General features: G+C 33.2%; 2 protein-coding genes across 10 annotated transcripts in view; one reads left to right on the top strand and one right to left on the bottom strand.

The window, feature by feature from the left end:
• Positions 1-27,008, top strand: part of LOC124537775 (neurobeachin-like) — a 410,519-nt gene that overhangs the window by 351,587 nt on the left and 31,924 nt on the right. For all 8 annotated transcript variants that reach the window (XM_047114671.1, XM_047114669.1, XM_047114672.1 and 5 more), the window contains one exon: positions 598-700. In XM_047114671.1, coding sequence (XP_046970627.1) covers positions 598-700 — 103 coding nt within the window. The remainder of the gene's footprint in view (positions 1-597; positions 701-27,008) is intronic.
• Positions 2,489-27,008, bottom strand: part of LOC124537777 (facilitated trehalose transporter Tret1-2 homolog) — a 46,212-nt gene continuing 21,692 nt past the window's right edge. The window contains exons 1-5 of one of the 2 annotated variants that reach the window (XM_047114679.1): positions 15,559-15,640; positions 14,561-14,660; positions 5,844-5,973; positions 4,265-4,450; positions 2,489-4,176 (exon numbers count right to left, since the gene is read on the bottom strand). In XM_047114679.1, coding sequence (XP_046970635.1) covers positions 3,083-4,176; positions 4,265-4,450; positions 5,844-5,973; positions 14,561-14,617 — 1,467 coding nt within the window. In that variant the 5' untranslated portion in view covers positions 14,618-14,660; positions 15,559-15,640 and the 3' untranslated portion in view covers positions 2,489-3,082. Of the gene's footprint in view, positions 4,177-4,264; positions 4,451-5,843; positions 5,974-14,560; positions 14,661-15,558; positions 15,641-27,008 lie in introns of those variants that run through there. The other variant, XM_047114677.1, reaches the window with a different exon arrangement.

Below are 27,008 nucleotides of genomic sequence, written 5' to 3'. Positions count from 1 at the left end.
TATACAACAACAAAACAACAACAACAGCCTGTAAATTCCCACTGCTGGGCTAAAGGCCTCCTCTCCCTTTGAGGAGAAGGTTTGGAACATATTCCACCACGCTGTTCCAATGCGGGTTGGTGGAATACACATGTGGCAGAATTTCTATGAAATTTGTCATATGCAGGTTTCCTCACGATGTTTTCCTTCACCGCTGAGCACGAGATGAATTATAAAGACAAATTAAGCACATGAATCAGCGGTGCTTGCTTGGGTTTGAACCCGCAATCTTCGGTTAAGATGCACGCGTTCTAACCACTGGGCCATCTCTATACACTCTTCTATACACTTAAGGAGAAGTTTACAAGCTTATTTTACAACGTCACTTTAATCATAAATAAATGCTGGTCTCATCGTGGTGTTTACCTTTACTGAGCACGAGATGAATTATAAACTTGAATTAAATGCATTTCACAAATCCGTGCTACTTTCCGAATAGCCTTCTGATCAAGGGCTATCTTAACTTTTGTTCAGAATTTCTTGTACTTTGTTGACATATTCGCTATAATAATACAATATGGTGAACATAGAATAAAAATATATCAATTATTTTTCCAGCGTCAATATTCTTCGCGTTCCCCGACCAGGCTACGGTGAAAAAGGTCATCAAAGCGCTACCGAGGGTCGGTGTCGGCATCAAGTACGGAATCCCGCAGACCAGGTCAGTGACACAATTCCTTTCAATATTCCACAATTTAAATTGTTTGATTTTGATATATGTAGGTAGAGGTATGGATTATTTTTTAACAGGGATCCATAATAGATATTGTTTTTAGGAATGTGTTTCACATAATTCTTATAGGGAATGTAACGAATATACAAAAATGTATAAAATATACAGATGATACGTCTCTGCTAAAGGAAAATTAATTTGGAAACTTTCGTGTTGTTAACTTGCGTTGGTGACATAAATGGCAATAAAAATTAAACAGAGCTGTAATTGTTCCTCTCAACAATTAAAATTGTCATCACGGAATTTGCCAACTAATTTAAAAGAAACGCTCCGTATCAGACGAAATCGTATTCACTTCTCGACCCTAACTGAGTTAAACCTCGATAATAATAAGAATTAGTCACAATACAAATACGCTATCTCATAGTATTAGCTGCCAAAAATATAGATTAACACAATTGATGGTGAAACTGGTTAAAATTTGAACGAAAATGTAAAAAAAAAAATTATAGTGTAAATATATAAACATGTGCCGCCATCTATCGGTGAAGGTTTGTAGTTGAAGGCTTCAAGGCGAGCTCTCTTACGTTTACGATTAGTGTTATCGATCCGTTAAGGTTCTCATACCTATCCACAGATGGTATTGTAACAATCAAAACAGCAATCAAATCGATATATGAACAAATTTAATTTAATATTTACAACAGTATATTTGTCAAAATAAAATAGCAATTTTTGTCTTAAAAGCTATTGCTATGTACATATGTTCGTTTAATTAAAGTAACTCTGATTATTATATCTGAGTTCTCAACGCCAAAGAACTTTTTACTTCTGTTGTAGCTCATCATATTTTTTCTTCGTTAAGACACTTTTATACAATATGAATATACGTATATTATACTTACTTATTGATTGTACAAATCGTTTTGGTCATATGTAGAAGCGACATATAAAAATAGCTAAATTATATTCTCTTATTATGTGTATTGTTCTTTATAATCCCCAATTTTACGAAACACCAAGACAGCTAAAAATTAAGAGTTTAAAATATATAAATTGTCACAAAGTAATAAAATAAAGCTAAATCCAGGTAAGCACTAAATATTATCATGTAGGTATTTAGCAGTTTCATGTGGTTTAGAATTTATTTTGTGCTTGACTGTGAATTCCTTCATTTGTCGGTTGATAGCTGGCATTTGAGGAACACTATCTCATAAGAGCTAAAACTTCTCATAAAGGTTATAGACGTGAAGCTAAATTTGAGTAACACTGGTTTCTTTTTTCTGGATAATCGTTACGGCTAAACTACACAATGAATGTATCCTAATCAATAGCATGCGGCATTTACTCTTCTTCTTCAGACATATTTATCAGTAACGCCCAATCGAGCAAAGTCAACGACGACCATCTCTTTATAGGTAGATGTGGTTCAAGCCACTGCTCTTGAGCTGTACTTTTAATACAGCATTTTTAAGTAATTGGTTTGTCTGTATAAATACAAGAAAAATTATAAATGAATAACTTTCTTACGTATTGTCTAATGATTTATACATATTTTTTGTATTCTATGTAAACACATTCATAAAATGGTAACTTTGCTACGAATATGTTATCAAGTTACAAGAAAAACAGCACACAAGTTAAGATGGCCCTCGTTCCGAAGATTGTCCGGCAAGTATCCCTGATTTGCGAAATGAGGAAGTCAATAAATAAACTATTTTTGACTTATAGAGATTGCTTTCTTCTCATTGAATAGTTTTAAAGAATAAGCTCATATAAAAACAACGCTTTATTTCACACACAACAGTCATTTGTAATACATCACAGAATTCAAAGACAACTATAAAATAATTACATCTATATATATTGTAGTTTGTATATATTATCGTGTAGGCACTGAGGTCATACTTCCTGTATAAAAAAGTATTTTCTTATATATTATTCATACAATTAAAACTCCTATTTTATTATACTATACAAAAATATTTTTTGCAATAGCCTTTACCTACTAAAGTAACAAAAATAAAAAAAAATATAATTTAAAATGATTGTGAAATGGACGCATTCGCCGAGTAAATAAATATTAAACATTTAAATAAATATATCTAAACAATTGTAACACTGCACTCATCACACGGTACAGTGTACAAAACGGTAACGCGTACTCTAATACTTAACCTTAATAACATCACCACGTATACGAGCTAAATCTATCACAATGGAATGTATCACTCACTTATCGCTAGTAAGCAGTCAACACCTATAATACTGATCGCGCGAAATATATACAACTATAATACAATCTCGCGTAAGGTAAAACTACCCTCATAAATTAGGACACAATCATAACCCCCCCCCCCCTGAGCGCGCTCAGCGGGCGCGGGCGCGGTCCAGCGACACGGCGGCGCCGGCGCTGTGCCGCCGCGCGGGGGCCGCGCCCGCGTGCACGCCCGCTCCGGCCTCGGGGTCGGCCTCCTTCTTCTCCTCGTCGAACTGCCTCATGATCTCAGCGAGCGTCTTGCCCTTAGTCTCCGGCAGGAACAGGTAGCAGTAGGCCGCCCCCAGCAGGGCGCAAATCGCGAACAGGTACAGGGTGCCGTTGCTCGTGAGCAGGTTCTCCAGCTGCGGGTAGGTCTTGATGTTGAGGAAGATCAGCACGTAGGCGCAGCACGACGTCGCGCCGGACATGACGCCGCGGATGTCCTGCGGGTACAGCTCGCCGGACATGATCCACGGCAGCTGCAGGAAGCCGACCATGCTGAAGCACACGTGCAGCAGCACGCAGGCTAGTTTGACGAGCGGCGGCCCGTCGAGCGAGTCGCACACGGCGGCGCCCAGCATGGCGGCGCCCAGCAGCAGCCCCGATGCCCAGCCCAGCGTCTTGCGCCGGAAGCTGCTGATGAGAGCCGCGCCCACCGCGCCCATCACCACGCGCACCCCGCCCACGATAATGGACGCCGTAAACTCGTTGACGCTCGTGCCCACCGACTTGAAGAAGTCCACAGCGTAGTACAGGATCACGTAGATACCTGACATCTCTTGGAACGCGAAGAATACGATCAGGAGACAGAACGGCTTGAGCACACTTCGGCGCTTGAACAGGCCCAACTTCTGTCTGAACGTCATCAGCTCGTCCGACTTGCGGTCCTTCGTGAACTCCATCAGCTCCTGCTGTGCCGTATTGTTGTTCTGTCGCAGCCAGAACATGGCGTTGTAGGCCTCCTTCATCTGTCCTTTCGAGGCCAACCATAATGGCGATTCCGGGACAAAGTACATAAGGAAAGGTGTCAGAAGGGAGAAGGCAGCACAGATGGCCGCTACTCGTCGCCAGTGGATGAAGGCCCCGAGGGAGTAGACGATGAATATTCCAGTTGAAACTAGACCTGGACCCAATGCGCTCAAAACTCCTCTTTTTTCTGGCGTTGTGATTTCCACTACGTAAATGTACGAGACGGTTGACATACCTGTAACAAAGGAAATAATTTTATGTTACGTTCATTTTTGCTTTTGCAAGATTTATAATTTCAATAAAAATAACGCTGCATATCTTACCGATAGTGAATCCCGTGATGAATCTTCCTACGCACAAAAAGACATAGGTCTCTGAGAAGGCGATGACTAGCCATCCTATCAAGTTGGGTAGCACGATGGACTGCAGTAGTAGCCGGCGACCCACCGCATCTACCATCATCCCCCCCAGTAGAGCGCCGATGGGGTTCGATATCACACCCAAGCTGGCTGTTAACAATAATAATCGTAAATCAGTAAAAATAATATAATTCCTAGTATGAAACGGTTATAAACAAAGATTTAATAGCTTATACACTATAGAATGGGCTCAACCCCGTGCCAAAAAGTGAGATGTGACTGAATATTTGTTGGCTGTTACTTTTTACACAACTATATTACAACTGTATAGCTGATTCACTTATTGTATTTCTGACAATCATTTGTAATCAAAATAGTTCTTAAGCTACACCATACATTCTGATTTTCGAATATCCCATAAATACTAAGCCAAATATTCCCCCTTCTATTAACTGGAACGTGCCTACAAATAAATGTAGCCGCTTAGGACCGACACATTATCAGCAACAAAAGCGCTGTTTGATACAAAGCAAACTCTCTTATCAAATGTTTGCACACCCGCCAGTAAATATTGACATTCAAACATTACTTATATTCAAATATTAATCTTGTTGATAAAAAGGAGACAGCTAGTATGACCTGGGACCCATTTAATTTATTGATTTAGATAATGAGTTTTTATTATCACGAGATTATATATTATGTTTATAATGTCTGATGCATAAATAGATTCGCAATAACCATATTCCGTTCAATCACAGAATTAGTAAAGAAGTATAAACAAGTATGACATTTAAGTAGCGCACTATCATCGGTCGAAAATTCTTGAATAAACTTAGGCATTCTTTATAGATTCACGAAAAAAATATCTTCTTGGCTTTTAAATGTCAGCAAAGTTGTTTACCGAAATATGAAAGTAAAATTAAAAGTCAGTTATATAGTTAAGCAGAATACCCAAGCGAGAGCTGTTTGCAGTGGGTCATATGACAGATGTGTTAGTAAATCGCATAGAATACAAAATACCTTCTTCTATTGTAAACAGGCTATTGTTGTCTCTGTTATAAACAAAAATGCTCCGAGGGTTAGTCTTTATAATTCAACTTAATATATTTGTTAATGACGCTTCAAAATTGCTAGTAAAAGCCTACTTCAATAAAGTTTAAATGATAATAGACAAAGAGCAATGCAGGTCCAAAAAAATTTCTAGTTTTTCCATTTTGCCTTCCATTTAATAATTCCTTCTGCTAATGTAAATAAAACATCGAGTCTGCTAGTTAAAACGTTGCTAAGTAGCTTTTGTTTTAAAAAACTGCGGCTACTTTTAATATTACTATTTTGAAATGAAAACTTTGACAATGACAATGAATGTACCTATATTTGTCGTAGTCTCAACGCAAAGGGCACCTGAATGATATGTAATAGTATATTCTATGACGTAGAGTATATTTATTTGCTTTATTCGTTTTAGTACTTTTAAAAATCAAGTACCATAACATAATACCTAAAAACATTTTTTAACGTTCGAAATAATATGACAACTTACCAATCCATGAGATCTCATCGTATGAGATTGAAGGAAATTCATGTGTGTACTGGGGTAGTAGAACAGCGGAGAAGCCCTGGCAAAAGCCAACCGATATGTTGATGGACTGCGCTGCGAGAGCTGCAAGCACCTGTAAAGTTATGAAAGCCTGGTAATTATATTAAAAAAAAAGAAATCAGCATTCATTTATTCTAATTATAAACTGTTTCCTCATAAAAAAAATACTAAATAGGATATTATAATTGCTTATTATTGTGAAGGATATTTCTATAATTGATAATTAGATATTGTATATTTAAGTAAAAGTCATTCTAAAAATATTTCTTTAATATAAATAAATACTTTATGATATTAATATTTCAGCTTCAGACTCGATTTAAAGTGCATTTAAATCAATTTGATGAAACAGTCGTAAAAACGATATCATTCCAACCAAAACTATTTTACATTTCATAAAACTAAAATACATCTAATGCAACAAGAATATAATATGGCTTATTTTATTTCATACAATATATACGAATGTTTTAAAACTAGTCTTTTAATTTAGTTCCTGTACATTCAAAATATTAACGAAAAATGAAAAGTAAACATGTTTAAATAGATCGTCGGCACGAAAGTATTTATATATGTCGTGTTGTTGCCAAATTACGTTATCCACTGTTATTCTTATAAATGAACTTGTAATTTGAAATAGATTTCTATCGTGAAACGTGAGCTGACACGTGGCTGAGACAAGTTGGTTAATGGCACAGCATTAGGGACGCATGAGTGGATTCGTATCTTAAGCCTGTCATCCTACTTAAATTCATAATCCGTGCAAAAAAATATTTATAAATTAAGAATATAGTTAATTTGTATGACATTAAAATACAACACATTATCGCAGTATATAGTATAAACAGCAAAATAATCCTTTTCAGAAAAATGTTTTTGATGTTCATCTCCTACATTGGTTTAATGTAACGTGTATGCGTGACTAGTACATAATTAATCACTTAATGTTTAACGACCTCATTAGTCTTGTGGCAAGTTAGACTGGCTGCATATCTCCCGGTTGTAGATATTAACCTCGCATTCAAATCAGTCGTTCTTTCGGTTGTAGTATTAAAACAATAATATCAAAAATCCTATCATGTAAAGATAGAGTTTAACAAATACATAAAATATATATTGAAGTCAAAAGTAAAATATATATTTAAATACCAGTAATTGATTGACTTATTATATCTTTCGAATCATTAATCTGAATTCATTAATTTGAATTCATTAAAACTTGTTTCCATCGATGTGCAATTTAAATTATATTTCCGGAAGTTATTATTAATTTATACATAGTTTATATGCGAAATGCTTTATTGCATATTTTAAATATGCGTTTACGCCTAATCTCTATTAAGCTATAAAATATAATTGGTATGACGGCTCAATATAATAGACACAAACCAATGCACCTTTTGATTCATTAATACATTAATACATTACCTTTAATATTTCAGATTGTATTATAGTATGATATATCTAATAATATTATAGGATATAAGTTTGTTTATTTATAGGGTAATGTGAAAATTTTCCACACGATGTGAAATGTATACGCGGACGGTCGTGCAAAACGAGTGGTCATTTATATGTAATAATCGCACCTAACCACCGGAACGGAACACAATCCGCTGTGTGATTGTTTTGTTGTTAAACAGCGATTATTCGAGATGACGAGGAAAATGTCCCGTGCACGCCACTTACTTTTATTTCAACCGAACTTTTGTAAAATAATAACTGTTTACTTTAAACGTACATAAATAGCACTGTTTGCTTAACTTTTTTATCGCAAGCTACAAATTATTCATAACTATGGGTATTTTTTATACATAGCAAACGATTTAGATGCGATTAAGTCAACTTCTCATTTTGTCGAATTGGACTAAATCACGGTGAAGATGTATGGGTAATTCGTGAATTTGGTAAATTAGACTCAAATGGAAATGGACCACTTGTACCAGAACAAGGTATATATACGGTAACTGACCACCCTTGTGATAAGGATCTGATATATTTATTTACCATTCGATACAACTTTAATGTGATATCAAAAATAGAACGACAACTTTAAATCTCTTTGGCCTGTAATTACTCTACTTAACTTCGAAAATCGGAACAAAGTGACTATAAGTAGATATTGTTGTTTGACGGTTGAAATATATAAATATAGATAGAATTGTACTGAGCAAATTTTTAACTATATTAGAGCAATCAAACGCGAATCCCGGTAATCTCAGTAAAAAAGGAATTAAATTACTGTATGAAATATAAAGAAGGCAATTGTAAAATAGCCTAATATAAATACTAGTCAATTTAATGAAGTACTCTATGCAATACACTCTACTTACAGTGAGATTAACTCCGATCGATTCGAAATAAACCTCAACTAATCTCGACGTATGCATCCCAATGCGTTTACTTGGAGACTGCGTGGCACTGCGGTATTGAGGTAGGACGACCGCGAATGTGCTTAAGGTTATGGGTTCGGTCACGAAAATAAAACCGCTGAATGCGTCATTGCGTATATTATTTGAAAATCGTATGAATAAATCCTCTTTCTAGTCAGAAGGCTATTCCCAAGGCATACTCAAATGTGTATGCAATTGTGTACGCAAAGATATTTGATAATTACATCAACAGAACCTTCTCTATTACCTCTGTCTTATAATCCTATGGGATTCCTAAATGGGGAATAATATGGGAATCCTATAGGTTTCAACTCTTTCCGTTCGTGTACGATACACGAACGGAAAGAGTTGAAACACAGGACCAACGACTTTACGTAGGTACGTAATGTGGGCACAGTTTAAAAATATTTATAGCAATTTTCACTTCTAGATTATTTAATTCTGCAGTGCAATGGCAAGTGAACGTAAGGCCATGTGTGTTTTTTTAATTGTCAAGTGACATTTCTAGATCTATACATATGCCATTCGATAGATGTTTAAAAATATAATGATTCTCTTTGTAATTGAAAATCGCTGCTATATAAATAAATTGAGTCTGTTTATATCAATGTCGGAAGCAAAATCATAATATTGAAAGGTCAACATAGAGTTAAATAGCCGAGTCCTTATCATTATTACTTTAATGGTATAGAATAGGTGCTAATTATAGAGATCTTTATTTAATAATAAATAAATTAAGAATAGATGAAAACAATAATTTTACGACTCTGATAATGCGTCAGGAATATGCATTCCTGAGGAAATTGCGAGGACAATGAATTAACCCTTTAGTAATTATAATTATAAATCTACGTTCAGCAACATTAGTATTTATATAACAACTATTAGTAATGAACTATTGATCCCCTGTTATGATCGATCGTTGACCGTAATTCATCACTAATATAAAAAATATATAAATCGAAAGGTACGCAAAATCATTCTCTACTTTCGACATCTGATTAACATCCAACACTTATAATTATATCGGCTATCTTCCATTGAAAGTCCCGTCAAAATCGATCAAGCCGTTACAGAGACAGACAAGCAGAAATTAAAAAAAATGCATAAATACATTTAGTAAAAAGCGGTTATTTCAAAATTACAAACAGACACTTCAATATTGTTATATGTGTAGATTAAAATCAAAACTAATTCCATATAATACTAATAAATTGACGATGCTTATTAGATCTGATGTATTCTGTTTTAATATTTTATCCTATAATCTAGTTAAATCTTACGTGTGTCATAAAGATTATTATTTACAACGTTTAATAATTATTGTCTCGTTAGTCTGCAAACAATTTGTTGCAACGGTTATGCAATCGATGTTAAAGTTATACATAAAACTGACTCACGCATCCGACGAGACAAGGGGTTGAAACTTAGCTAACAAATGTTTCCGTTGCGTTACTTACTTTAATGTAATTTTTTTAAAGGCGAACACTAATTACGTTAAACGACTATTGGTTTTTATATTTTAGGTAGGATCTAATGGCAAGTTGCTCCATCCCATCCATCTACAGCGCCCATAAATTAGCTCGGTAAAAAGTTTTTCTCTAATGCGCCACCAGCCGTGGGAACTAAGATGTTATATATTTTGTGCCTGTAGTTACACTGGCTCACTCTTCGAACCGGAGCACAACAATAAAAAGTATTGCAGTTTGCCCGTAAAATATAATAGGTATTTTTAAAAACAATATTAGTATATAGCTTTTTTCCAATGTTATTTTTCGTTCAATATATATTTTTATGTAATAATTTCAAGATAAGTTAATAAAATTCGACTCGTTAGTGGAGTTTCGTGTGAGCCCGTCTGGGATAGGTGCCACCCACCCATTCCTCATAATATGATACAGAAAGAAGAAAATTAACAACGCAAATAAAGCTCTATTAATAAATCAGGTAAAAATAATACCGACGAATTAGTAGATTAGCCGTAATGTAGTCGATATAAACAAGTTATTAAGTATTACATAACACTGGAGGCTGTAATTACGCGACACTGTAAAATCACATGTTGAAGCGTGTAACTTGTTATTGTATTGTATTCAATCTAATTTCTAGTTCTGTTGTTGTAGCTCAACGCCGTTTTGTTTTCATTTAAATGGAACTTAACGAGAAAATCAATCTGCCTTATTCTGCCCAGATAGTGAAATGAAAGATTAATACAAAGTTTAATTTTGTATCAAAATTTGTAGCTTAGTTTAACTTATTGATTATTATCAATTTAAAACTATCTCTAGTATTACTATTATTTCCTAAAATTTACATTTTAGAAAATAATTTGTGAAGTACCCTATAAGAATAATATCTCTGTCTAATATTTGTGTTTAAAATCAGTAAAGAGTATTAAAGAAGTCAAATCACTGAACCAAATTAAATGCCTTAAAGTGTGAAGCGAAGTTGAACTCTGAGAAAGCGAATAATTTACCTTTTATGCCTAACGACAACCAACCCCTAAAACGAGAGCAACAATATAATATAAATCACTATAGCTACAAGAATATAACAAAAAAAAAACGAATCATTTTGTTCTTACAGTATTATACAATTATAAACAAATTTAAAACATTTTATTTTAGAGTCGTATATAACAAAAAACTGTAATGACCCGACGAGGCTTTGCAATGATTGAGCTCATCAGACGACAGTTCAAGTTCAATGACGCGACTCGTGTCCACTACGCTGTCGGCAATACAACCTTCACACGTTAACACCAGATAGCACCCGCGATTGCACCTAACAATAATCACAAGTCAAAGATCTTTATTCAATATGCTGGCGTTACACTTTTCATTGATAGTTAACTATCACCATCCATTTGTTCGGAAACAAACCCCTTGGACCAAGAACCAGCAAAAGAAACTCAGCGGGTCATTTTTGTAATGTTGTTGTTTAAACAATTATTTTGTTCATATAATGTGTCTTTTTTTTGTGCATACGCATATAAATAAAACTTACAATAGCGAAAGTTATTGGAATTAAAAGCCTTGTTTTGATATGTTTGTATATGTTAGTATTTATAATATGACATTTTGTATTATGACGAAGTTTAAAATTATTTTTGTACATTTTATATAAAAGTAAAAGTGACATTTATTTACAGAAGAGCCCTGAAGTGAATATTTTTGAAATTTTATTATAATAATCTGCTTGTTTTTGTTTGCGTACTTACGAAGTTATTTATATTTCATGACGTTAATTTTATATTTAGCTTAAACAAGAAGCGTTTAAAACGACATAAATAACACACAATGAATTTCAATTTACTAGTTATAGGCCGCGGCTTCGCTTGCGTTGTCAAATGTTAGGCAAAAAAATAGCCTATGTTATTCCTTAAATTTCAGTTTGCTTCACATCAAATTTCATCAAATGATGTTCATTGGGCTAGTCGTGAAAGAGCGACAGATAGCAGACAGACAGAATTGCTTTCACATTTATCATATTACTATAGAAATACAGATAAAGTAAGTTTATACATTTGAATGTAGTCGATCGATCGATCTATATTTCTATGTTGTAATTAATACTTTGTATTAGGTATATAGTACTTAGTATTCTATATATATCTTCGTTATCACGTTACACCTGAAGTTAAAGTATCCTTCGCGTGTGTCGGTGTGACTTGTCGGTCAGTCTGCGGTTCAAGTTCAATAGCGCAACGCATCACGGACGGCTACTCGAACTAACAACAGCTTCAGATTATACTATTTTGTAATGATTTCATTATAGTTTATTATGGTCAAAAATAACGGCAGCGTCATCATTTTTTACTTTACATAGCTATGTCTTTATTTTCTAAAACTCAAAAGATGTATAACATTGAACAAATTTTTAACCTATGATAGGTTATATAAAAGTCGAGGAGCCGAGATGGCCCAGTGGTTAGAACGCGTGCATCTTAACCGATGATTGCGGGTTCAAACCCAGGCAAGCACCGCTGATTCATGTGCTTAATTTGTCTTTATAATTCATCTCGTTCTCAGCGGTGAAGGAAAACATCGTGAGGAAACCTGCATGTGACAAATTTCATAGAAATTCTGCCACTTGTGTATTCCACCAACCAGCATTGGAACAGCGTGGTGGAATATGTTCTAAACCTTCTCCTCAAAGGGAGAGGCCTTTAGCCCAGCAGTGGAAATTTACAGGCTGTTGTTGTTGTTGTTGTATAAAAGTTCCATAACAATCGGTCTATTCGTTTTTGCGTGTATACGGAAGACAAAAAGATAAGTTATTTATGATATCAATGTGATTTAACAAATCACGGTGTTTCACATACGTCATCAAATTCAAAACGATCGGGCTTATTCCGAAGATCAGTTTTATTTATGTATAGCTAGTTTGCTCGCTCAAAAACAAGCTCTTTATATAAGGGCAATTATTAAACATTTAATTTAAGTGGCTTGCCACTTGCCAGTAGATCATGAGTTATCATGGTTTAAACCTAGGTCGACTAAAAATACACATATTATTTAAGTTTCCTCTTAAGAGTGTTACAGTCAAAATAGATTTAAACTTTAGAGTAAAGCGATGTTATTGCGCCTTATCTCTCTCCGGACTTATCACGTTGCCATACCAACGGGCTGTAAATGCACTTGTAGTGTACAACTACTGTATCTGCTCCTATAGGAAGCCATTGAATTAGGGTGTTTTGGCGGAAAAATTGTAGTAGATGATGATTTATACTTTATACGTATTTATTATAATATTAAATAGATATATATAACTGTTACGTAATGGCGCTACAATCAAATCGTATCAGAGAATCCAACGTTGAGTCGTGATAGGTCCAATTATCCTTATATCCTAACGATTATACGAGACCTATCGTTTCGATCTTATATTAACACAATGCTGTGCACGAGCCGTTTGTAATATATTAATATAACGTTATAAGTTTTTTTGAATAAAACATCATATATTGCACAACTATTTTTTTATACCGATTATATACAAATATCAAAGATCGATATAAATTTTTAAATTAACATGGTTATTCTTATTATTACAATTATTAATTACATGATATATACCATGTTTTTTATTTTTATCCTTTGGAGCTCGACATTTCGACATTATCTACGAATATGAACAAGTCACAAGACTGTCTCGAAAAATAAAAACATGCTAAATATCCCCTAATTAATAACTGTTATAATCAAAGATCGACTTATGCATTAATGATATTGTGTATCAAATTATTAAGAAACTGAAAATAGTATAGTAACAAGGGATCTATTTAAAAAATAAAATACGCGAGTGCTTCTACCAATCATTCGGTGGTATTGAACCAATTCGCGCCTAAGCCTTTCCAAGGAGAAATGTCTTCAGGCGGCACAGCCATTATAGTACGTGGTGAAATAAAAGCAGCAATAAAGGAATAGCCAAAGTTTAAACAAAAGAAAAGCGTTGCGTGAACGTCGGAACAATCAAAGAGATGATGAGGTGATTGAATGCTGAATAAATAAGGTTCCTTAATGAAGTATGAGACTGTATATCTCAGTGCACGCATTACACAATATTAATTACAAAATAAACATTTGACGCAAGTAGGTACGTGCTAATATGTGATTTTACACTCCGTGATAAGTATTTTTCCTATAAAACAATGCATTATTAAGTTATCTCTAGTTTTCTCTTGAGGCAAAAAAATACAGATATGTCACTAATTATTTATTAAGCTAAAACTTCAACATTTTTACTTATAAATAATTTGAAATGTGTTTTTATTTAAAACAGTTAATTTATCTAAAAATAAAAATATTCTATTAATTAAACTATTCGAAAAAAGTTAATCTATGTATAAATATAAAAAAAAATACCATGAGACGTCTATAAGGATTTACAATACTATAAGGCCGATTGATTTAAAATTTTAAGACGATAACAAATCGATAATAAAGTTAATGTTGTCCAAATCCAACAGACTGCAAGACCTAAAGATACAGTTAGTGCCTTCTGCGTGCAACCGGAACGTTACTCAAGATATCAATTGAGAAATCGTTGGCGGTAGTTGTTAATAATATTTCCTTTGTTCTTCAAATAGACAAATGTCATCTTAGTCTGCCCGTGACCACGAACACTGCAAAGTGCTCGAAACGTCGGGATGTTTAAAAATAATTAATATACGCGATTCATCCGTTATAAATAGTTTTATTTAAATGGATAATAAAGTTGTTAATAGTTAGTGTATGTGATAGTATATAATACAACATCGTTTACCATGTAAAGATCTCCATAGCGGCACACTTTCCAGAATCCCTTTATGCTCGCGAGCATGGTGCGCGCGCGTCGCTCCCCGTAGCGCGCCGCTGCAACCCTCCTGCGGAACCAAACGCTCGATTAATAATACATTTCTAATATTTGTTTTAATATAAACTTCCATTAACTCTATCAAGTGCTTTGAGTGCTAAGCCATTACTCGTGGTAACTGTCACAAACAATAAAAGGTAAACTCTAGTCTACATTAATCCAACGTATTAGCAGTCAGCTTCATAATCCCGACAGATAGCAATCACGTGTCTATAAACTAGAATTATTCTCACATTTATTCTCATGCAACAGAAATGCTATCAAGATAACAGAACGTCGTTTTAGTTCTTTGTTTTTATTGATTATTTTATATTTATTTAATACTTATAGACCATAAAACATGCCACCTCATTATTAATGGTCACTGTCACCTATTTAACTGTCACTGTAAGAAATGTTAGCCTTTCCTTATAACACCAATGCGAACTAAGATTTTGTAACCTTTTCCTATAATTAAACTAAATCAAAAAGGAAATAGAAAAACAAACCGGATTACGGACGGATTTACGCAAAGCTCTACAACCAGAATATGCCTGGTTTTTGAAACTCTATCAAATGTAACTATTAATTCTAGCTCTATAACTGTAAATTCTCAAACTTAGTATAAGCTTGAAACCAACCGATCCGCGAATATTTTTAAAAGTCAATATTTGTTTCGCCAAATAACAAAAAAAATGTTATCAATAGAACGTTATCGGTTAAAACTATTTTCAATGTAGGTCATCAATTTGCGCAGACGTCATTGCTATTGAGATGTTATAATGAATTACGCTTTATATATAATGTTTTGCGTACGATCTATGAAAAAAGCGGTTCTCCAAAAATAAAAGTACTTTTCTATTCTGGACCAGTGATAGGTTCTCATTTTAATCATAATTGGTTATCAATTAAATAAATGAATTTGATACCTCGTAATTTCCCGATTACGGCGTGACGGGAGGTTATTTTTTTATAAACAACTCACGACTCGTACGTACGACTTGCGCGCCACCTGTACGCTTGCGATGCTCTTTCACTGTGTCAGAAAAGTTCACGCATGTGCCAAAAACAATTGTACGAGTTCCAACTCGAGCCGATAAATACAATGAACGAATATGGAAAAAAACAAGTATATTTTTATAAATACGATGAAACCGATATAAATCTATTCAATTTATATGCGATTTAAAACCATTTACAATAAAGACCTATTATTATATTTTCCTTTTCAGGCAGATTCTATTTTTAAATTCTTTTTAAAACCTCTTTATTATCGCGTCATTTAAAAGTTACTATTTAAAACATATACAACATATTAAACAATAAAACCTTCAAAACATTTTTGGACATTGCCACCCTTTTAATTGAAAAACAATTATAAACATTTATATAAATATAGGTGTGTGAGTTAATAATTACCTTAAAGCTTGACATATAAAAGGTTTTCTCTTATCTAAAGCGGATCGACTTGATCGATTCAACGCTGTAATTTATGCAAAATGGAAATATACATTAAAGAAATCGGTTTCTTGAACTGTGTTCAGTACATTTACATTACATGACCACTCGCTTACGTCTAATTCAAAAGATACGCGAGTATAAATAACCTCAACGTGCGTAGATACCGAATCGACCGCTGTTTACGTTTCGATTGAACAAACGCTGTCTTCTCAGTGCTGTGTTCTGATATTAGATTAGAACTATAATTGTTTAAATAACAATTATAAAAGGTCGCTGTATAATGAAATCTAAACAATGGTTTCGTTTACTTAAGACTATTTGTAACTAAATTATATTGTTGTCAAGAATTATTTAAATCGTAGTATTATTTTAATATGAGCACTTTATAATGACCACTTCTAAATATTGAAATGTAATATTAACTGTACCGAATACGGGAGCTGGTATGTTATGTCCTTGTCCTAACTCATAATTCAAACGGGAGCACAGCAATACTTGACGGCACTTCTACAGCAGCCATAGACTTAAGCACTCTATGCTAATATTTTAAATGTGAAAGTAAATATGTCTGTTTGTCTGTCGCTCTTTCACAACCACACCAATGAATCAAATTTGATGAAATTTGGTGCGACGTAAACTTTAACTCTAAGAAAGGACATAGGCTACTTACTTTGCCTAACATATAAAAACCAACCTTAAACGATAGCGATGCCGCGGGCGACTAATTAGAAATAAATCAAAATATTTATTATTCATTGAACTAATTAAATATAATAATAAACGTTATTGGTCATGAAAACCAAAAATACTTTTTTTATATATTTGTCTGTCAGTTGTTATTACTACAGCAACCCGTATATAAATACTATGTAATTACCTATGTAAATGATACGAAATACATTACAATATTCAACATTAATCATATTTAATATCCAATAAACGTGTATAGCACATTTGCGACATTCACTTCCTCGACAAATGATCTCAAATATTCATTTCCGAGTCGCTAAGAGGAAATTCGCACTTAGCGGTTCGTGTCAAGTTATGTTGTCACTCGATACAATTTCAGATATTATCTATATCTATCTATGCTAACAAATTTATCTTTTATGCTCTGTCGGGACCTATATTTAATGAATTGCGATTTGCGAGCCGTCAAAGTCGACTATGTCTCGTGGTAAATTCTAGCATCGATACATAAAACGTATCATAATTCTTGAATATTATTACCGGACGTTGTTTCTTTTATCTGTTGTGTTCTATAGCCACATATTGTGATTTAGTAATTATTGTATTGAAATTATAATATTTTAATCATTAAATAAATTGTTCTAATTTAAACAAACATGCTAGTTAACACAAATGTATAAGGATGTTACACATTTTCATTAATTTATAATTAGTATCTAGTTCAACGCTGATACGATTGCCAATTTCCTTTTAATATGTTAGCTTATGTTGAAGTATGTGTAATCTATTTATGTCCTAATGTTTACATGATCGAATTATCACGGCTCTTAAAAAACATACATGTATATGTAAACAAAACGATTCAACAATCGATATATAATTGTAAATAATAATCGATTCGTGTGACTCGATAGCGGTTATCGCGGTCCCGGTCTGAGGTCAGAACGAATAGAAATGTTTACGCTCACATTGCCAAGTCCTTCGCAACAACGCATCTTCTTGTGTACTCTTTACGAATGTATTTTACACGTTTTATTACGTTTGACCTATATTTTATTATTCATAATACACGTTAATTAATAATGTTTTATTTAGTCATACTACACTGTCATAATACTGAGAAGAAATTTTTGATTTACCTATTGTATAAGACTAGTTTTTCGGCGCGGTCTGATGCACTTTCTTTCTGATCCTATTTATTCATGGTCGGCTCAATGTATTTCAACGCCACTACGTTTGACAGAACTAACAGTTTCAGTGATACGTTATTAAAGCGCTCAAAGCACTAAAAGCTGTTGGTATTAATAGTAACGCGTGACGATAATACTCTCACCCGTATCTCGATACAGGATTGGTCTATATGTCGCAAATCTCACAGTTTTACAAATGAATGTAAACTGTATTATTATAGGAAATATATTTTTAAACATAAAAAAGTCGACAGCGACGTCGCTGTAGTTTGTTTTTGAGTATGGTAATGTAAAAAAAATTATGTTTTAATTGAAATATTTTATCATAAATAACCTAGCTTATATTTAAAAAAAAATACCAAAAGCTCAGTCGAACTAGCGGGTAAGCAAACAATGCCAATGCACTGGCAACCTTGATACCATAGATGGTATGTATCTACATTTATTCGTACACTCACTCACCTTTCACACCGGAACACAACAGTACGGCATCGCCGCCGAGTTGTCGTTACCTGGCAGTAGAGCATTAAGGTGTACCCGCTCGGTATTGCTCAGGGCCTTAGCCAATACGTCATGAGGAAAATTACTCGGTACCATCGATCTCGTTCTAATTTGTCCATTAGATGATTAAGTTGACTGATTATTGTGATAATTGTTAGTTTAAAGTTTTTCTATATTATTTGCCTCTACAGCCAGTTTATTTTATATTCATATTTTACATTTTGCATTATTAAAGTTGTCACAACTAATTATAATAAGAATAAATATATACGAGCATGATTACACTCCATTCTCGTAATATAGAACTACTAAAAGGTTCAAGAAGAAATACTATTACTAACTTAAAATTAATTATAATATAATAAGATTTTTTTAGTGGTAGCGCTTTATGCAAGAACATTTGGATAGTCACGTATTCTACCGCCATACAGTACTTGGTATTGTTATGTTTGTTGTTTGAAAAGTGAGTTAGCCAGCATAACTACAGGCACAAAGCGCATTGGTAGCGCGTTTGTGTTGTAAGGATCAGTGAACATTTCTTACGGCGCCAATGTCTGTAAGGGACGGTGGCCGCTCACCCTAATATACATATATTATAAAGATAATTATAATTATAAAGTTGTTTTTTGCGCATTGTCAACAGTCTTCGAAGCAATTAAAAATGATTCGGATCAGAAGGGATAATCATGTTTAATTTCTTATTATATCTCTCTATCGTCCAAGGATTTTTAATGTATTTTAGATGTTGATGTCAAGTTTTGATTTAATTTAGTTGTCGCAGTTTGTTTTTATTTTAATTTGACATTGAAGAAGCGAAGGATATATTGTTATGGATTGAATTTTGTATTTCATAACTTTGCCTCTTGAGATTCAAAATGAAATATTTGTCAAAAAAAATGTCACGGAAGGAAAGGTAAAAAGTATGTAAAATGAAAAGAAAACTCATTTATTTATGATAAATTTTCACTAGGAAATAAAACTCATCGCCAAATTGATTTTAAATCTCAGTCTAAATACATTTCTAAGCTGTCAGTCAGACAATACATTTTCTTTTATGTATGTAAAAATTACTCTGTATCACAAAAAATGAATTATGCTAAGCTATTTTTATAATAATTATAAAATAAATGTAATAAAGTTGTTCTGCTTGTGTATCTCCTTTTATCTGATTTAGATCTCGTTATGGCGTCATACGACAATTGAAAAAACAGACATTTATAGATGGCATTTAAATTTTTAAATTAAGAAGCGAATTGTATGAATAAGTACAATTTTACAAATACAATTTTTCCACAAATCCACACCAATACAGTATCGTCCTTACCATAAGGAAACACGTGGCCCCCATTCTCATGAGCCTCGTAGAGGCTTATTTATATGAAGGCATATTTACTTACTAACTTAACTTTGCAGACGGTCTCATAATCGAATATACCCCGGAATATTTTCGATAGTCTTTATGTGAATTAAACCAACCTTCAGTGTTATAATATGAATACGATTGTCATTATAAGTCGCCTCATATCGATCTAATGCACAGATATGCGTCTTCACATCTATTGTTTCGCATCTTATTAACTATAGTTCTTATGTATAAATATATAATTGTTCATGTATCTAGATCGCCTGTTTAAAACCGGAGCAATACTTGCAAACTTTTTGACAAGACATTAAAACATTTGTGTAATTTCACAATGTTTGTGAGATTAATGGGTGAGCATCTATAAACAATGTCTGAAGTTTTATGTTCAGCAGAAGTCTATACAAGGTCAGCAGAAAACATATCTCTAATAAACCTAAGTAATATAAAATTAACGTAATATATTATTATTAAAATTGCAGTACTTATGTCAGTACCTCATTATATATGTCATTTATTGTAATTCTATATAATTCATTGACATAACCTGGCTTGTTATTTTTCGCCCAACATACACTCTGTGCGTTTATATAATCGAATAAAAATGCACTTTTCTTACAATACTGATATATATTTTATGTATACACAATGTTGAAAGAAGCGCTTTAACTAACTCTCGGTTTATTCTGATATGAAATGCATAAAACTTGAGGTTGGTTTAAACGTGGGTTGTAAACTTCTTGTTAAAGGTATAACTGGTAGAAATAATTCGATTTATATAAATATGCACGTTATGTAAAATACTGAACGTGTTTCCAAGTTCAAGGCTCAGTTGATATGGAAACTGATCGTTTTACCAGACTAGTTTATTATATGTTATATATTTAAAATATGCAGGTGTATGCAAAGGTTCGACCGCGCCAGAGCTATCAAGCGAATCGAATGTGACTAAGATGTGTGTCCACGATGAATTTCAGGACAGACGTTACTGAACGACATTAGCCAAACCATGTACTCAGAAGATTTACAGTCTTACAGTCCGCAAGTGTATGTGTGTACTCATAGTAGAGTACTCCATATTGCTTTAAATGTTGTCTTAATAGGGCCGATCAAAGCGTCGATCGGGGGCTCAGTATTTGCGCCACTAACCCACCAAGACATAATGAACCAAAGAGCACGACCAAGATACCACGTTACAAAAAGTGTCTATCAGACGTGCTTCCTCTACGTCAGCAGTGAATCAGAAAGTCACAGATGAATTACACGTAAATAGCTTAAATTAAATTAAATATTACTTTTAAATACAATACTTTCAATAGTATCTCGACTTTGTCGTAACGTTGATTTCTTATTTAGTATTTATCTCGAATGAAGCAATGCTTTTATTATTTTCATTTAATATCATTCAAAGTGTTATTACACGAAGTTAAACTAGTTTAGTTTGTCTGCTTGTTTTTTGTCCGTTCCCGCGTTATACAAACTCCAGATCTTTCTACTCAGAGGTGACTTTTAAAAAAAGGCAAAGCGGTACATTTATATGTAGAATATTTTATGAGATGTAGCTCATTATATAAAATCATCCGACCAAATTATCTGGCATATGTGTATTACAAATTTTCGCTTTGTTTAAAATGTTGGACGAAACTGAATTAAATTATTGTTTGTAGTAAACACATTTAATCTCGAAGAGAACAAGTCATCGTGATATGTTCTCGTACATTCCCTGCGGAGGATAACTCGATACTTTATACACAACCTCCAAATCTGTGGAAATGATATACTATCGATAATATATTTTTGATATTATATTTTCACAAAAAAAAATTCAATAAAATAATAATAATTCTAGTACAAAATCGAAGCAGGTGGCTAGTCTCAAACGAGTACAATAATTTCGATCCATATCACAGCAAAACAAATGTCTATATTAAAATCGATTATAAGCGCCGGAGTTTAACTGATTGATTGAAAATTTTCACTTTATTAAATCAAATATATCATGTCTAGTTTGTGTATATTTAATATTAATAACCAACAAATAATATTTTTTTTTATTATTTAACCATTTAAAAAATTAATATTGTGTAATAAAATAATATGTTACTAATTTATTATAGACATAAAATATACTGTATATTATACAGAGTATACTTAATTCACCTAACACAACTATTATTAGTTAATAAAAGATTCTTCAGATGTGAATTTCTAACACCAATATTTATTTGCTCTACTTTTCTGAATCCATTACTTTGTTTTTGACGCTATTAATAGAAGATCAGAATCGTATTGTTCAAGATTTCAAAGGTCATGTAATTTCTATTTAAAAATAAATGTATTGTTGAAACGTTTATAATAATTACCCATATATTTTTTACATATCATTTTTTTTAATATTGATGATATTGTTGCAAATGCGCCTTGAGATTGAAATATATGTATCAACTTACTCTGAACTATTTCCTGTAATTGTCCCCAACTTGACAAATTGCAGTATCTTTGCACAAAACAAATATTTTTCATGAAAATTGTCTTATCACTTTTACGAACACTATGTTTACGCGGGAAAACTCGCGACGCACAGCGTTTAAATTTGGAACGCACGTGCGAACCCACTGGTGTTTTGTTTTTAAATTAGGCACAGATGATATGTTCTAGTGTAAATTTTATTTTTTTTATTTATTTTTTTCTGTGACAATCACATCACAGTTAAAGCCAGGCGATCGACTGTTTTCGAAAGAGGTTGTGTGTTCTTGACCTTGCGCTGCTCTCGGGCGCACTGAAGCCGCTTTTCGTTCACACAGTCTGTTTTATAACGCACTGTTGTTGGAACTTTTACCGACTGAGCCGCTGATAACCGTTTAAGGGACGTCTCCGCCGAGCGCGTTTGTTAATGGAATTAAATATTAGATCTGTGTACATAATTAATTATTTCATCTTAGTATAAAGCATTGCGCGTTTTTTATATTGTTTTTATTTTTGGTTTCGATTATGTTTATCGTATTTACGTAGCGATTTGAGAGTTACGTACCGGCTGAGATTACACAATATAATTAATATTATATTATTTATAAATATATTTTTTTATTCTTTTTGAGTCCAAGAATACACCTTGATTGGCTGAAGAAAATTATTCATAGTATACAAAATACTTATTAATTAATAACGTATAACAATTAAACAAACACGTTGTCAATAAGGTAACTTGGTCATTTCACATACAAAAACAAAACAGAATAATTATCGGAAATAACAAAAATGTATGCTGTTAAACACGTGTCGCTGTCGTGTTTATTTTTTGTATTGTAAGTGTTAGGTCTCGATAGGACAGAACTGTTATAAGACGACACACTGTATCTAGAATATTCTACAATGAAACTGACATACGATCAATACAGATTTTTAATACTTGATATATTTATTTGTAAATGGTATAATTACATGGTGAGATAAACATGCCTGGAACCAGAAATAATGTCAATATATCGATAGCCTATAGGTATGATGAAGATAGGTACTGGTGATACCTTGTGCCCGTAATTAGACCGGTCCTTCGAACCGGATAATGTGTAGCACTGAAATAGCTCGAGTGAGTGATGTACCTATCCAGCTAATAGGAGAGCTAAATAGTATAGTTGTAACTGTCTCCATTTCTACATTACGTACGTATAGTACGATACAACTTAGATGTCGCATCGGCAAAATTCATGAAACCGATCACATCCGAATTAAGTACGCTATCCCAAATAATCAATATTTATTCCTTATGTAAATATGATATTTACACAAACGTAATAACTTGTAATATTATATGATCAATATATTCGTCGATTTGACATGTCGATTTACAAACACTTGCTTTCTCTGACGCGAGAATCAATAGCGACGAATAGCGTCGAATGGCGCGACAGGGTTTTTATTGGTTGTATAAATCAGTAGTGATCGGTTTTACGAATTTTGCCAATGCTACATCTAAGTTCTGTCGCACTATACCTGTTTTTTAATCAATCTTATAGAACTTCAAAGACATTCCGAGGTCCTAAGATCTTACCCTTGAACGAGTCAATAAGGTTTTGAGTCAAAAGTCAATTTTTAATAACCTGGGTGTTAGACCAGCGCCTGAATTATTTCCGTCCCATCGAATTATGAACACAAAAGTGCGGTGTTTTTTTTGGTTCAATTTGAAAGCAAATTTTAAATTCAGACTATTGAACTTCATTTCCGTTATTATTTATAACTACCGGCTTATAAACCGTTAATATATTTTTATGGTTTTGTTTTTCTGTTGTAAAAGTACAGAAAGGCTTAGAGGCTTATCAAGTATTAGATGGCCGCTAGTGTTAACGCGTCCCTGTAGGCGATTCGATAAGCACGATTTTAAGGTTAATGCGTATCTTAATACGGAACCCACATATTTTTGTCACACCCATTGGTCCGTTTGTTCAACTTCCGGTAAGGTCAAAGATTATACGTAGCATTGTGATAAACGAGTTAAAAGCTGAGCAAATACAGAAGATAATATTTATTAAGTTAGATGACTAAGGATATAGTTGATATATTGTGAATGTTATAGGATAATTGTTTGTAGTGATCGTTCAGAAGAACTAATCTCAGTTTAATTAATAAACATACCTGACCTTTCTGAAATTACGTAAATAATTAAATTATTCTTCAGCATTTTTATGGCATAGGTTAGAGGACGAACATATGGGCCTCCTGATGGTAAGTGATTACCATCGCTCATAGACAATGGCACTATAAGAAATATCAACCATTCCTTGGCGACTAAGATGTTAAGTTCCTTGTGCCTGTAGTTACACTGGCTCACTCTGATATTGATTACTATTGTTTAGTTACAGAATATAATGATGAGTGGGTGGCACCTACCCAGACGCGCTTGCACAAAGCCCTACCACCAACCACCACCAAACGCCCACCCAAGTAGATTTGTGTATATTTATGATTTTGAATGAAAAGATTAAATTTATCACTAGATAAATAAACTAGGTTACTGTTTATAAATGTTTGCTGGAAAACCGCGTATTTTGTATGTTTGCACGTAATTCTATGGCACTGTTTAAATAAGTCGTGAAAATTGTTCTGCAAGCTACCGCGGCAACGTCACGGAATTTCCGTATCCTAATGAAAATGTTTGAAAACACATGGGCGGGGCTCACGATATGTGGACCCTTTCAATATGATCGTTGAATAAACTAAGTGATACTATGAGTTAATGACTTTTTTTACGAATATATTGAATGCAATTATAGTAAGGTCGTTTCGGGATCTGAAATGTATTATAAAATTATTTGAATTGTAGCTACATATGAGTTTTTCTTAAATAAACATGGAGTATTTTTTTTTTATTTCTTGCGTATAGATCAAATATACTAGACTACATACAGTTTCATTCTGTTCAATATTCTTAATCTTAAAATGTACAAAAATCAGAAATACCTGCGTCATATTTAAAAATAATGAATCCCTTTATTTTAATGATGCCTATTTAATGTTCATATATTACGGATAACTACATAGAATCTAAAATATTCTCTTGTCCCGTTTGTTTCGAAGAAAGAAAGCGTACGACAGTAACAAAGACCAATTGACATTTTATTTGTATGTAAATGTAATGCCACAGTTTAAATAAAGAGTTCTCAATACAATGGCACATGTGAAATAGTCCACTAGATGCGTGCGCTCCAAAGCGATCTTGTGCTATATTATATTAACATTACGTGAAAAGTTATTTATTACTAGCAGTGCCCACGACCTTGTACGCGTTTTGATTTAACGAAAAGAAAAAAATGTAGTAGACTAAGTTACTCAATTTATATCAGTTATCTGCCAATGAAAGTCCCGTCAAAATCAGTCCAGCCGTTCCAGAGATTAGCCGGAACAAACAGACAGACAGACCGACAAAAATGTAAGAAATTTTATTTTGGTATATGTACCATGTATAGATATAAAGGTATTGAGTAAAAAAGGGCTATTTTAATATTATAAACAGACAACATTTGACAGCTAATTCTCTAATCTATGATATTCACCGTGGATTTGCGAAAAAAATCCATTTTGAACATTTACGAAACTGTTATCACATATAATATGAAGTAAAAGTAAAGTTGTAAGTTGCAATAGTGTTGTACAATAAATAAAGATAAATTGCTTGATTCATAAATTGCTGTGATCATGTAACAGCCCACTATTACCACTCGTTCTCACTGGACCTGGACGGACACCTCGTCTTCCCCCACTTAAAGTTGCACTTACAGCTTTTCATAGCATGTTATTTAATGGGGGGTCGTCATCAGCATCTCATCATATTGAGTGCATGTATGATATTTATAGACAGCGAGATAGCTGACTCGCATTGTCTTGATCTGATAAGCGTTGATAAGTGCTTTGTTTTGTTACCTACGTGTAATAGGTGACATTATTATAAATTATACAGGAGTTGAACAAAAACACCTTATTACGTAGGTACTCATATAAATATCTTCGGACATATACAATTATTTTTATTTCAATTCTATCTGACATTTACTTATCTGCCATAACATACATACATAGCCATTAAATCATATTTGATTGAAACGCCGAGGCATTAGTGATGCCTGTCGTGTTATTTAGCAGATAAGAGAGAGAATGTTTTTTGTTCTATTCTGCTTTGTGTAACTAATCTAACCTATATTTGAGAGTAAAATACGGTTTCTAGTTTATCAGACGTCCAACAATTTCTTTCGTCATCTTCTTACGATTAATACCCTTATGGTGCCGCATAATAACGTTCTTTAAAAAACTCGGACGAAATGTATAATTTATATATATCGATAATACTCTCATTAAGATCACGACATGCAACAGAATAATTGACATGACATGCATTTACTACACTAATTACTGTCGTTATGACATCAGCAGGAATATAACACCGGACTGCATAACATAAACAAAAGACTAACATAACAATATTTAAAAAAAGAGTTGATGGAAAGCTATGTGAAATATGTGATAAATATTATTTGTCGTATTAAGTAAAGCTAAAATTTTTTAAAATATACTTTTAAGTGGTCGATTAGGTCGTTTGTCTGATAGGTAGGCTTTCTAAAGCTGTAATGAAAATTGTAATTTTTTTGCAAACGCAGTATTATCTTTGGAAAACATATTAAAAATT

Source organism: Vanessa cardui, chromosome 19 (genome assembly GCF_905220365.1).
Source record: "Vanessa cardui chromosome 19, ilVanCard2.1, whole genome shotgun sequence".
Taxonomy (NCBI): Eukaryota; Metazoa; Arthropoda; class Insecta; order Lepidoptera; family Nymphalidae; genus Vanessa; species Vanessa cardui.
Note: the sequence above shows the minus strand (reverse complement) of the source record. Positions and strands in the feature narration are given on the sequence as shown.